The sequence below is a fragment of the Chiloscyllium punctatum genome, chromosome 21 (genome assembly GCF_047496795.1).
Source record: "Chiloscyllium punctatum isolate Juve2018m chromosome 21, sChiPun1.3, whole genome shotgun sequence".
NCBI classification, from domain to species: domain Eukaryota; kingdom Metazoa; phylum Chordata; class Chondrichthyes; order Orectolobiformes; family Hemiscylliidae; genus Chiloscyllium; species Chiloscyllium punctatum.
The window spans coordinates 5,759,688-5,773,191 of record NC_092759.1 but is presented as its reverse complement, the minus strand read 5'-3'; the positions used below and the strand labels follow the sequence as shown (position 1 = coordinate 5,773,191).

The 13,504-nt window shown below is 51.2% G+C and overlaps 1 protein-coding gene across 1 annotated transcript in view; it reads right to left on the bottom strand.

Annotated features, from left to right (window-relative positions):
• The window catches only part of LOC140492434 (phosphatidylinositol 4,5-bisphosphate 3-kinase catalytic subunit alpha isoform), a 78,765-nt gene that overhangs the window by 44,924 nt on the left and 20,337 nt on the right, over positions 1–13,504 (bottom strand). The window contains exons 3-4 of the mRNA XM_072591325.1: positions 3,499–3,771; positions 588–750 (exon numbers count right to left, since the gene is read on the bottom strand). Coding sequence (XP_072447426.1) covers positions 588–750; positions 3,499–3,687 — 352 coding nt within the window. The 5' untranslated portion in view covers positions 3,688–3,771. The remainder of the gene's footprint in view (positions 1–587; positions 751–3,498; positions 3,772–13,504) is intronic.

The following is a 13,504-nucleotide window of genomic DNA, read 5'->3' as shown; positions in this document are numbered from 1 at the left end:
TCACAAAGGCCAACCTCCCATCTATAGAATCCATCTCCCAGGCCCATTGTCAAGGAAAGGCCGCCAGCATTCTCAAAGATCCACCCCACCCTGACAATGTTTCTCTACAACCTCTACCATCGGGGAGAAGGTACAGAAGCCTGAACACATGCACCAGACAGTTTCACAACAGTTTCTACCCAACTGTTGTTAGAATACTGAATGGACTCACAAACCCTTAACATTCGCCTGTCCCTGTGTTTTTGTTTTTGCTGCTGTTTACCTCTTATTTACCCATCTACGCTTCTAAACTCTGGTCGGCCTGTATTGCTCGTAAGACAAAGCTTTTCACTGTGTACACACGACAATAATTCAACTTGATTCAATTCAGAGTGTGTGGGACTTGCTCTCCTCTGGGAGAGGGAAGTGAATGGATAAATTGAAGGGCAAAATAAAAGAGTAGAGGAGTAAGTAACGGGGTAAAATGACAAGGGGGTGAGGGGAGGCCAGTTGGGCCGTACTGTAAATAGCAGTAGTTTTATAGTGTGGATCCGGCCTCTGCCGACAGTGACCGGGGGAGGGGTCTGAAAGGGAACCCGGAAACTCACCTATCTCCCGGTTCAGGATTTTCTCCTCCCTGTTGCCCACCGGCTCGATCACCTTCAGGAGCGGCTGGAACAGCCTCAGGTCACACAGTCTCCGCGTCTCATCGTAGAACTCTTCCCGCTCCGCCTCCTGGGTCACCCCAACAAAGATGTATGAGGACTCATCCTGCAGGAGAACGGACATTAGCGCGGTGGAGTAGGTGAGCAGTGAATCATCAGAGGGGAGGTTCGTCCAGCTCGACGGGGTCAAAGGGCTGTGGGCCTGCACCAACTTGGCAGCTCAGGAGTCACTAGGTGGAGGAGCCGGTGTTGGACTGGGGTGGACAAAGTTAAAAAAAATCCCACAACACCAAGTTTATTTGGAAGCACTAGCTTTCAGAGCACTGCTCCATCTCCACTAACCACCTGATGAAGGAGCAGCGTTCCAAAACCTAGTGCTTCCAAATAAACCTGTTGGACTATAACCTGGTGTTGTGGGATTGTTTTTAAAAGTCTCAAGGAGGTGCGCCTGACTGTTCTCTCCATCCCTGGTGCAGCTCACTTTAGGATTACAGGAAGGATGTGGAAGCTTTGGAAAGGATGCAGAGGAAATTTACCAGGAGTTGCCAGGTATGGAGGGAAGGTCTTACAAGGAAAGGCTGAGGGACTTGAGGCTGTTTTTGTTAGAGAGAAGAGGGTTGAGAGGTGACTTAATTGAGACACATAGGATAATCAGAGGGTTAGACAGGGTGGACAGCGAGAGCCTTTTTCCTCAGATGGTGATGGCTAGCACGAGGGGACACAGCTTTAAATTGAGGGTGATAGATATAGGACAGATGTCAGAGATAGTTTCTTTACTCAGAGAGTAGTAGGGGCATGGAACGCACGGCCTGCAACAGCAGTAGACACGTCAACTTTAAGGGCATTTAAATGGTCATTGGATAGGCATATGGATGAGAATGGAATAGTGTAGGTTAGATGGGCTTCAGATTGGTCAGCACAACCTCGAAGGCCGAAGGGCCTGTACTGCGCTGTAAGGTTCTAATTCAAAAGGACAAGTGAAGGTGCAAGCATAATGGTGACGGGAGTCACACAGAGGGGATCGAGCCAGGAAGGGACGGGTTCCTGTGTGCCCGTGAGTCTGTGTGTGTGTGTCTGGCCTCTTTGCAAAGAGCCATCCATCATTAAGCTGCTGTGTTCAGGTCTCCCCTTTGAAAGGTAGGCCTAGTCCGCAGCTCCACGACCCCTCTCCAGAAGTAGGGCAACGAGGCAAGCTCCCAAGTCCATTCCAGTCAACATGAGGATGGAACCTGGGTGAGATCAGCGCCAAACTGACCCACACTGGCCTCCCAAACCAATAACCTCTGCCGCCACCCACCCCGTTGCTGTGAGAAGCTGCATTGGTTGTGTGCGCGCGTGTCCAGGCATCTCTCCTGCGCAGACCACCCACTTTCTGCTTCGGAAGGGTTTACGGTTTTTGATAAAACCAAACTTTTTACACCTCTCTTGACCATCAGATCCTGGAGTGGGACACTAACCAGGAACCTCTGGCTCAGAGGCAGCGAGAGACGTTACCCACTGTGTCCACAGTGACTCCTTCGGAGGGACATGACCAAGCCAGAGGAGACCCCGACCCCAACCCCAACACTGCCCCCAAAGGACCGCCATTCTCCCAGCTCTCTGGCAAAATGGCATCGTGGAAAAACCAACTGAGAGCACCAATGGGATCTCTGTTTCACCTGATATTTGGCAGTGCTGCCCTCCTTAGCTCGAGACTTCACAGCGTGGTAGTAGGCCATTCGGCCCACTGCGTCCTCACCAACTCTCCGAAGAGCTTTCCCCCCCGCACCCCCCAACCATATCCCTGCGTTGCCCATGGCCAATCCACCCTAACCTGCACATCTTTTGGACTGTGGGAGGAAACTCACGCAGACACAGGGAAGAAAATGTAAACTCCACACAGACAGTCACTAGAATTGAACCCAGGTCCCTGGCGCCGTTAGGCGGCAGTGCTGACCACTGAGCTGCAGTTGACTTCCATCGTGGGGGAAGATGGTGGCGCAACATTACTGAGTTAATAATGGCAGAGGGCCAGATGAACACTATGGGGAGGCCGGTTCAAATCCCGTCACGGCAACTAGTGAAATTTACAGGAAACAAAAATCAACAAGTGCTTAATTGGAAGCTAGGCTCAATAGTGGTAACCATGACCGCAATCAAGGATTGGTGTAAAAATCCCATCGGGATCATTATGGTCTCCTTCAGGGAAGGAAATCTGCTGTCCTTGACCCGTTCTGGCTTCCACGTAACTCCAGCCCCAAAGCAATGACTCCCTAACTGCCCTCAGGAAGGGACAAAAACACTTGGATTAAAGGAGCAACTAGGGTCGGGGAATAAATAGACTGATGTTCACATCCTACAGCAAAAAAGGACGCTAGCCCATGCTGGTGGATACTGGGTCTCCACAGATGCTGTCTTGCTTATTTATGGGACGTGGGTTTCGTTACCCATCTCGAGTTGCTCCCTGCTCCCGGGGGAAGGTGGGGGTGAGCTCGAGCGGCCGCAGTCCACCTGCTGTGGGTTGACCCACAGTGCCGTTAGGGAGGGTGCTCCAAGACTGTAACCCGGAGACAGCGAAAGAACACTGACATCTTTCCAAGTCAGGATGGGGAGCGGCCTCAGAGGGGAGCTTGCAAGGGGGGGTGGTGCTCCCCCCCCCGTATCTGCTGCCCCTTGTCCTTCCAGACGGAAGTGGCGGTGGGTTTGGAAAGTGCTGCCTGAGGATCTTTGGTGAGTTTCTGCAGTGCGAGTTCTAGATGGTACACCCTGCTGCTACTGAGTGCTGGTGGAGGGAGGGGAGGTTTGGAACGGTTAATCCAGCTCAATTCCAAAATAGCGATGCCCCCACGGATTCCCGCCCTCCCGAGACACGAACCTGAAGGAGGTGGAAGAGCGGGTACTTTCGGGATTCCCGGAAAAGCTCGTGCTTGATGCTAGTCAACGTGGCCTCTCGCAGACACTCCAGTGTGACGATCATCCCGTTAGGGAGACAGCAGTCCACCAGGATGCGGGGGGGCATCAAGTGTAGGCCCCATAGCTCCCCCGAGGACGGGCGGGGAGGCATCCTGGCCGGCGGCGTGCGGGCGAAAGGTCCCTCAGCTCACGTTCGTCACTGCAGCTGCCTGGATTAACTGGAGACAGAGAGAGACTGACAGAGAGGAAGAGATGATCAACAAGAACATCAGCAACTCGCCACAACTGGAAAGGCAGTGCCCAACCCAACAACAACAACAACAACAAGCTGCATCTGTATGATGCCACACACAGACTGAGGGACAAAAGAACCATTCCAAGTCACAGAAACAGAAACCAAAACAGCACAACAGGTCTGGCAGAACCAATGAGAGAGAAAGTGGAGTTCACGTTTCCGGGACGAGTGACCATTCCTCAGGAGCCAGAATGTGGGAACTCTGGGAGGCTGCCCACTTTTGACGCAGGCAGGTTAGGAAAAGGCATGTATCATTTAAAACAGGGAGAGACTGCAGGACAGAGGGATCTGGGTACATTCATCCACACAAAAAAAAATAATAGATTAGGTATGGGAACATCTGAGGAACATCAATGCAAAAAAATAAAACCCCACTGCCTTTGTGCAAGGGTTCACAGCAAAGACGTCGTATCAGGACATTTGAGACGACCCTATCTGGGAGCAGGGTGTTACAGTCTCTGAGCCTGACACTGCACGAGGTCCCAGGGAGGAGGATTCACCTAGCAGGACCAGGAGAGGAAATCCTGCAGGGATGCCAACCAGAAGGGCCGATGGGAAGGAAACGTAAACCAATCCGGAGTTCGCCCTTCCCTCACGCACCGAGTCTCTGTGGGAGAGAGCACTTCAACCTTCCTGTGTAGGGTCCAAATGGAATAGGAACCCCTGAGTAAGCCTAACACCTCTGCCCACCAACCCAAAAGATGCTAATAATGGGTGAGGATCTCAAATGGTGGAGAGGGTGACCCCGGTCACATTTGGCCCAAAAGGAAGGTTGCTTCCAGAGCACTGACAGAATTGTGGCAGTGGTGGGCTGAATGGCCTCCATCCTCAGAGGGCCAGGAACATCAGGTTCAAGTCTAAAAAAGGTCACGGTCAGGGAACCTTGCGATCTTACACACTCCAGGGGATTGACCAGCCTAGAACAGTGGCTAGAAGCACTGGGTATACAGAGTTACCCTCCACCCCCAGGGGAACTGCCTGAGATGGGGGAGGGGAAAGAAAGAGAATCAATTCCACCAGCAAAACCACTAGAGGGGGGTGAGGCAGAAATGCCAGGGGAACTACAGCCCATTGAGCCTGACATCAATGGTGGGTACACTATTGGAGAGGACTCGGAGGGACAGGGTTTAAATGCAATTGTAAAAAAAGACTGATCAAGGATAGTCAGCGTGGCTTTGTGCGTGGGAAATCATGTCTCACTAACATAACTGAGTTTTTTGACCAGATATCCGAAAGTAATCTACTTCCATTTGCCAGTGTTTGGCCCATATCCCTCCAAACCCTTCCTATTCATATCCCCATCCAGACACCTTTTGGATGCTGTAATTGTACCAGCCTCCACCACTTCCTCTGACAGCTCATTCCATACACGTACCACCCTCTGTGTGAAGTTGTTGCCCCTTACGTCTCTTTTATATCTTTCCCCTCTCACCCTAAACCTATGCCCTCTAGTTCTGGACTCCCTGACCCCAGGAAAAAGACTTTATCTATTTACCCTATTCACGCCCCTCATGATTTTGTAAACCTCTATAAGGTCACCCCTCAGCCTCTGATGCTCCAGGGAAAACAGCCCCAGCCTGTTCAGCCTCTCCCTGTAGCTCAAACCCTCCAACCCTCGCACCATCCTTGTAAACCATTTCTGAACCCTCTCAAGTTTCACAACATCTTTGCTGTAGCAGGGAGACCAGAATTGAACACAGCATTCCAAAAGTGTCCCAACCAATGTCCTGTACAGCTGCAACATGACCTCTCTACGCCTAGACTCAATGCACTGACCAAGCACACCAAACACCTTCTTCCCTACCCTGTCTACCTATGACTTCAACTTCAAGGAACTACGAACCTGCACTCCAAGATCTCTTTGTTCAGCAACACTCCCTAAGCCTTAAATGTAGCCCATGAAGTCCTACCAAAATGCAGCATCTCATATTTACCTAAATTAAACTCCATCTGCCACTCCTCGGCCCATCTGATCAAGGTGCCATCGTACGCGGAGATAACTTTCTTCATTGGCTGCTACACCAGCAATTTGCGTCTCAATCATAGAGTCATACGGCACGGAAACAGACCTTTCGGCCCAATCCGTCCATGCCGACCACAATCCCAAACTGAACTCGTCCCACCCGCCTGCTCCTGGCCCATATCCCTCCGAACCTTTCCTATTCATGCATCCATCCCAATGTCCTTTAAACTTTGTAATTGTACCCAGATCCACTACTTCCTTATGAAGTTCATTACACACTCGAACCACTGAAAAGAAATTTGCCCCTTGGAGTCTTTTTTTTTATAAAATATGTCACCTTAAAAATTTACCCCCTAGTCTCGAAATTCGCCATCTTTCCATCAACTCTCTAGATCCTTCATTATTTTATAAACTTCTATCAGGTCACATCTCAATCTCCTAAGCTCCAATGAAAAATGTCCCAGTCTTTCGGTCTAACTCAAACCTTCAGTGACTGGCAACATCCTGGTAAATCTCTTATGGACCCTCACCAGCTTTCTAACATCCTTCCTGTATTAGGGTGACCAGAACGGGACACAGTAATCCAGAAGAGGCCTCACCATCGTCCTGTACAACCTCAACATGGCGTCCCAGCTCCTGTACTCCAAGGTCAGAGCAATGAAGGCGAGCGTGCTAAAGGCCTTCTTAACCAACCTGTCGACTGGAATGGAAACTTTAAAGGATTATGTACCAGCAACCCTATCCAAGGCCCTACCATTAATTGTACAAGTGGAGTGCATGGTTTGTTTTACAAAGATGCAATACTTCGCATTTATCCAGCTTGAACTCCATCTGCCATTATTCAGCCCATTGACCAACTTGATCAAGCTCCCTTAGTAACCTTCCTAACTCTGTTCATATTCAATTCATTTATGTAAATGACAAAAAGCAGTGGTTGGGTCAGAGGCCTACACACAGACTGAAAAGCAACCCTCTACCATCACCCTCTGTCTCCTGCCTTCAAGCCAAGCATAACCAGCTAAAGAAAAGGCATCAGTTCACAAAATAACACTCTCCCATCATTTAACACTGACCCCAAAACATAGATGTGCTTAGTTGCAGCCGGGGGGAGAGGGAGAGGGAGAGGGAGAGAGGGAGAGGGGGAGAGGGAGAGGGGGAGAGGGAGAGGGGGAGAGGGAGAGGGGGAGAGGGAGAGGGGGAGAGGGAGAGGGAGAGAGGGAGAGAGGGAGAGGGAGAGGGAGAGGGAGAGGGAGAGGGAGAGAGGGAGAAAAACAGAGAGGGAAAAAGAAAGAGAGAGCAGAGAATAAGCTGAGAGAGAGGGGGCAATTGATGCCCTTATCACATCCTAAATAGATGGGGAGAGGAGAGAACAGAAGCACTTACAGATATTATCCCAGTTTTGTGACTGTCTTTTGCTGCACCCCTTGTTTAAATTGGATGAGCAGGCCCCTCTCCCATCCCTGTCCAAACAACTCCTATTGGGGGGGGGGGGTGACAGTTACTGACGTTGCTGATGCAGTCCGTGTGTCGAATAGCGATTCGGTTTTTCCCAGAGACATGGACAGGGAATGCCAGAGGTTTGGCACCGACCTGCAAACTTAATGTTGACCAGCCAGGCAGTCGGCAGATTTCAAACTGGGGGCTGTCTTTTGTCCCAAAGACAATAGAGTAAAAGTAGACACGCCTGTGAGAGCTCTGGCTGTTGTAAAGCCGCAGCACACTTGTTACAAAGTCCTGTCCTTGCTCTGACAGGAGCTGGTGTCTCTCTACACAGGCCAACACAGCATCCTGTTTACCTCTGAGCTGCCTGCAGGAGAGAGAGGGAGAGAGACACAGACACAGACAGAGGGTAGGAGAGAAAAAGAGAAGGAAGGAGGAGAAAAAGAGAAGGAAGGAGAGAAAAAAAGAGAAGGAAGGAGAGAAAAAGAGAGAAAGAAAGAGAGAGAAAGAAAGAAAGAAACTACTGATTGGAATCTCGTTCCCTTCAAATCAGGAGGCTGTGGGCTTGCCCCCCCATACCCAGACAGGGACAGGTAACCTACGTGGGCACCCCTGTGGGCAGGTACGGGTACCGAGGGAGTGCTGCGCTGTCAGGAGATGCCAAACCCTTGGGTGGGCTGCTGGACTGAGGGGCCTGCCCACCCAGTTGTGTTGTCAGACTCCCCACAGAAACATTCCCTTGTGCTACAGCAAAGCCTGGGACACGGCATCAGTGGGAGCAGCTGGAGAAACTCTGTAGGCAGCGACTGTACTGTATTCCACTGGACTCAGCACCCGCCGATTAATTACGATGCCTGAAAACCATCGTCACCACTCTTATTCCTCCCACTGCCCCCAATCCAGAGGGCAGCCCGGTGGCTCAGTGGTTAGCACTGCTGCCTTCACGTGCCAGGGACCTGGGTTCAATCCCGGCCTCTGGCGACTGCGTGGAGTTTGCACATTCTCCCCGTGTCTGTGTGGGTTTCCTCCGGGTGCTCCAGTTTCCTCCCACAGACAAAGATGTGCAGGTCAGGGTGAATTGGTCATGCTAAATTACCCACAGGTTAAGTGCATTAGTCAAGGGTAAATATAGGGTAGGGGAATGAGTCTGGGTGGGTTACTCTTTGGAGGGTCGGTGTGGACTTGTTGGGCCAAATGGACTGTTTCCACACTGTCGGGATTTTAATCTAATCCAGTTTCCACAACCCTCAGACACACACCCAGACTCAGAAACCCCATGATTGATTGGTGGGAGACCGTGCCCTATAGAATCACAGAACCCCCAAGAGTGTGGAAACAGGCCCTTCGGCCCAACAAGCCCACACCAACCCCCCCGAAGAGTAACCCACTCAGACCCACTCCCCTCCCCTATTATCCTATATTTACCTCCGACTAATCCACCCTAACCTGCACATCCCTGGGCACTATGGGTAATTTAGCACAGCCAATCCACCCTAACCTGCACATCCCTGGGCACTATGGGTAATTTAGCACAGCCAATCCACCCTAACCTGCACATCCCTGGGCACTATGGGCAATTTAGCACGGCCAATCCACCCTAACCTGCACATCCCTGGGCACTATGGGCAATTTAGCACGGCCAATCCACCCTAACCTGCACATCCCTGGGCACTATGGGCAATTTAGCACGGCCAATCCACCCTAACCTGTACACGTTTGGAGGAAACCCAAGCAGACACTGGGTGACAGTCGCCCAAGGCAGGAATCGAACCTGGGTCCCTGGCGCCATGAGGCAGCAGTGCTAACCACTGAGCCACCGCGCCACCTCCCATCTTTCAGGATGGTGGCAATGTGTCCCACAGGGTGGCTCGGAGTGCCAGCATCGTAACTCACAAGGGCGAGGGAAGGAAGCAGAGAAGGATGAGTAATCAAAGCCCTGGCTCCCCTGTGCCCCACGAGACATCCTGGCCTGTGTACCCACGGCTCGGCCGGTGGATGGAGCTCGGCCAGAGGAAAACCTGGAGCTGACGGCCCGCAAACCAGAGCAGGGCCCCCCCCACCCTCGGGCCGACCACAGCAACGGTGTGACTGACCCACTGTGCTTTTCCAGCACCACACACTCTTTACTCCGATCTCCAGTCCTCCCTTTTGCCTCCGAAGAGCATCCCCGATCCTTGCATTTCCCCCACGACTAGCCCACCGAGCCTGCACATCTCCCAGACGCTACGGGACTATTTCCCACGGCCGATTTGCCCCAACCTTCGGACCATGGGAGGAGACCCACGCAGACGCCAGGGCCAAGGGAGAACGTGTAACCTCCATGCTCAGTCGGCCGAGTGTGGAATCGAACCTGGGTCCCTGGCGCCGTGAGGGCTCACAAGGGGAGGATTCCAACCTGGGTGACACCTGCATCCCACGATGTGATTTTAAAAACAAAACGGGACTTTCCTCTTAGCCAGCCCCAGGCCAGCTCAGATGTTTGAGAGAGTCAGCACTTTAACCCTCCAACACTGCCTACTCTGTACACTGGGGGGAGGGGGGGGGTTGAATCCACCATTCCCACACACCCCCCAGTACCCTACTACAAGGAGAACATTCCAGCACGGTCACCCCAGAAGTGGCCATCTCTTGAACCAAGCCTTGAAATGAAGGCCTGTTCTAGCTTCGGGGTTGGACTTAAAAATGATCAAAAGTTAAAAACCAAAAGTTAACAAGTTCTTTTGCTATAAGTTCGGGGCCTGCTCCACTAACCACCTGATGAAGGAGCAGCGCTCTGACAGCTCGTGCTTCCAAATTAACCTGTTGGACTATAAACCTGGTGTTGGGTGACTTCTTTTTTTTTTAAAAAACTTGGTCCAACAGCAGCTCCTCCAGATCGTTAAAATGATCAAGCAGCACGACTGGAAGGGGAGGAGCAGTCCAGGTTTTCCCCAGGGTCAATACTCATTCCTCACAGACATACATTCACAGGAAGGAGATTATTAAGCTGGAGAGGGCTCAGAAGAGATTCACCAGGATGTTGATGTTGCTGGGAATGGAGGGTTTGAGTTATAAAAAGGACAGGCAGGGACATTTTTCATAAGAGCACAGGATGCTGGAGGGGGTGACCCTTACAGAGAGGTTTAGAAAATCATGAGGGGCGTGGGTCGGGTAAATAGACAAAGGTCTTTTCCCCCAGAATGGGGGGTTTGAAGACGAGGGGGCACGCTTTTAAAGGAGAGAGGAGAAAGATTTATTAAAAGACACAAAGAGCCATTTTTACAAAAAAAAATGCACACAGTGGGTGGTGTGGGGAATGAACTTCCAGAGGAAGTGGTGGATGCAGGCACAGAATCCATACAGTGTGGAAGCAGGCCATTCGGCCTATCTAGTCCACACTGATCCTCCGCAGAGCATCCCGCCCCCCACCCTATCCCTGCAACCCTGCATTTCCCATGGCTAACCCACCTAGCCTGCGCGTCCCTGGACACCATGGGGCAATGGAGCACGGGCAATCCACCCTAACCCGCACATCTTTGGATTCTGGGAGGAAACCGGAGCACCCAGAGGAAGCCTACGCAGACACGGGGAGACTGTGTATGTTTAGGAGACATTAGACAAACACGTGAATAGGAAAGGCTTAAAAGGGATATGGGCCAAACACAGGCAGGTGGAACTAGTTCAGTTTGGGATTATGGTCAGCACAGACTGGTTGGACCGAAGGGTCAGTTTCTGTGCTGTACATCTATGAAAGAAAAAAGATCTAGTCTATAATCACAAATGTTGTGTGTGGGAGTTTGCTGTGCACTGGTTACTCTTGTTGCCCTCTCTCTGCTGTGGGGAAAGACTATATTTCCTCAGTGGTTCACTAGCTATGAAGAACCCTGGGCTGGCCCGAGGTTGCGAAAGGTACTATTTAAATGCACCTCTTCCCCTCATTCACACTCTGCATTTAGCCACTTCCCACGCTGATGAATCAGAGAAAACTCAGCACCCTGCTTTCTTTCATCTCCCTCTCTCTCTCTCTCAACTGCAGGCTAGACCTGACACACACATTTTCGCAGTTACTGAGTGGAGGGGCAGTTTTGTAAAACAAAAAGCAGCCACGTTAGCAACCCGTCGCCCACAGCAAGGGAGCACCACGTCAACAAAAATCAGAGTGTGGCACGATCGGCTTTGGGCGAGGGGAGATCACAGACGCACACAGAGATGAAAATCTCTGCGGCGTTTCTGCAGAGCCGGTTCCAGTCCGCACTCTGAAAGGACCAGGCAGATTCCATTCACTCGCTACGTGAATGAAGCTACGACACTGTTGCTAGGCCGCCCTCTGGAGAAAAAGGGAGGGAGTAGAATGTGAAAGGGCACTAGAGGTCAAGACAAAAGAGATGGGGAAAGCAAGGGCTGGAGAGAATGAGAGGGGGGGGGGGGGGGGGGTGACCCAGAGTGTGGCAGGGAATGACATGTCTCCATCTTCCCCTATTCCCTCTCCCACAGCTCCCTGAATTGAGACAGTGCAAAAACACTGCAAAAAAACAACACATCGCCTGTTAGCGTCAGGCTGTCTCTGTAATAAACATTCACAATTTTCTTCTGGAGTCAGAGGTGCAAAGCATGGAAACACATCTTTCGGTCCAACCCGTCCATGCCGACCAGATATCCCAACCCAATCTAGTCCCACCTGCCAGCACCCGGCCCATATCCCTCCAAACCCTTCCTATTCATATACCCGTCCAGATGCCTCTTAAATGCTGTAATTGTGGAGAAAGTGAGGACTGCAGATGCTGGAGATCAGAGCTGAAAATGTGTTGCTGGAAAAGCGCAGCAGGTCAGGCAGCATCCAAGGAACAGGAGAATCGACGTTTCGGGCATAAGCCCTTCTTCAGGAATGAGGAGTGTGTGGGATACACTTTCCTCATTCCTGAAGAAGGGCTTATGCCCGAAACGTCGATTCTCCTGTTCCTTGGATGCTGCCTGACCTGCTGCGCTTTTCCAGCAACACATTTTCAATGCTGTAATTGTACCAGCCCCCACCACTTCCTCTGGCAGCTCATTCCACACACGTATCACCCTCTGTGTGAAAAAGTTGCCTCTTAGGTTCCTTTTAAATCTTTCCCCTCTCACCTTAAACCGATGCCCCTCTAGTTCTGGGCTCAGGGAAATGACTCTCAAAACTAAAATCTTCCCCCCCACCTCCCTCCAAAAAGACAGCTACAGGATCCAATCTATCCACTTACACCCCCTTCCCCCCCGAAGGCCATGAGCTCGACATCTTCGACGCAGAGCGCAGCACGAAAGGGATGTCATTCAGCCCACTGATACTGCTGGGCTAGTCAATGAGATCGTGGCTGATCTAGTGATCTTCCACCCTCCTGCTTACTCGCCCTCGATTCAAACGCTGTCTCAGCCTTCAATACAGGGATCCCCTGCTTTTCGAAAGTCCCCTTTACACCACTTCACTTTTAAAGACAGACCTACGTTGGTACCTGCTTTCGCTAACCGAAAGAAATCCTAAGAGGATTATCACTTTTACGAAAATAATTTTCCCCATATAAATTAACGGTAATTGCTTTTCGTTTTACGCTATTTCGGCTTACAAAAGGTTTCACAGGAACGCTCTACTTTTGGATAGTGGGGTTGGGTAGGGGGGAAACCTGTGTTCTTAATGACCCAGCCTTGACAGCTCTCTGCAGTAAAAAGAATTCCACAGACTCATTCCCCTCAGAAGAGATTCCTCCTTGTCTCTGTCTTAAATGGGAGAGAGAGAGAGCTGGGGTAGACTTGATGGGCTGAATGGCCACCTGTTGACTTTCTGAACTAGTGTGAACGTTAGTGTCCGTTCCCCGCTTTCCTGTTGACCCAAGTCTCGGGTCAGCCTTTGGACGGGGGTGCTGAAACACATTAATTCTCAGTTATCTGGAAACAAGTATTTTTACACCATCGAGTGTGCGAGATTGCTGCTGTCACCCCCCCACCCCCCCGCAAATAACAGGAGGGAGACAGATGCAACTCCTTCCACTAATACAAACAGGAGACTGACAGACCGAATACACCCAACTACAAGCACAAGAGAGGGGCTGTTTCCCTTGCAGCATCATAGGCTGAGGGGTGACCTTATAGAGGTTTATAAAATCATGAGGGGCATGGATAGGGTGAATAGACAAGGTCTTTTCCCTGGGGTGGGGGAACCCAGAACTAGCAGGAGGAGGGGAAAGACTTAAAAGGGACCTGAGGGCAACTTTTTCACACAGAGGGTGGTGCGTGTGGAGAATGAGCTGCCAAAGGAAGTGGTGG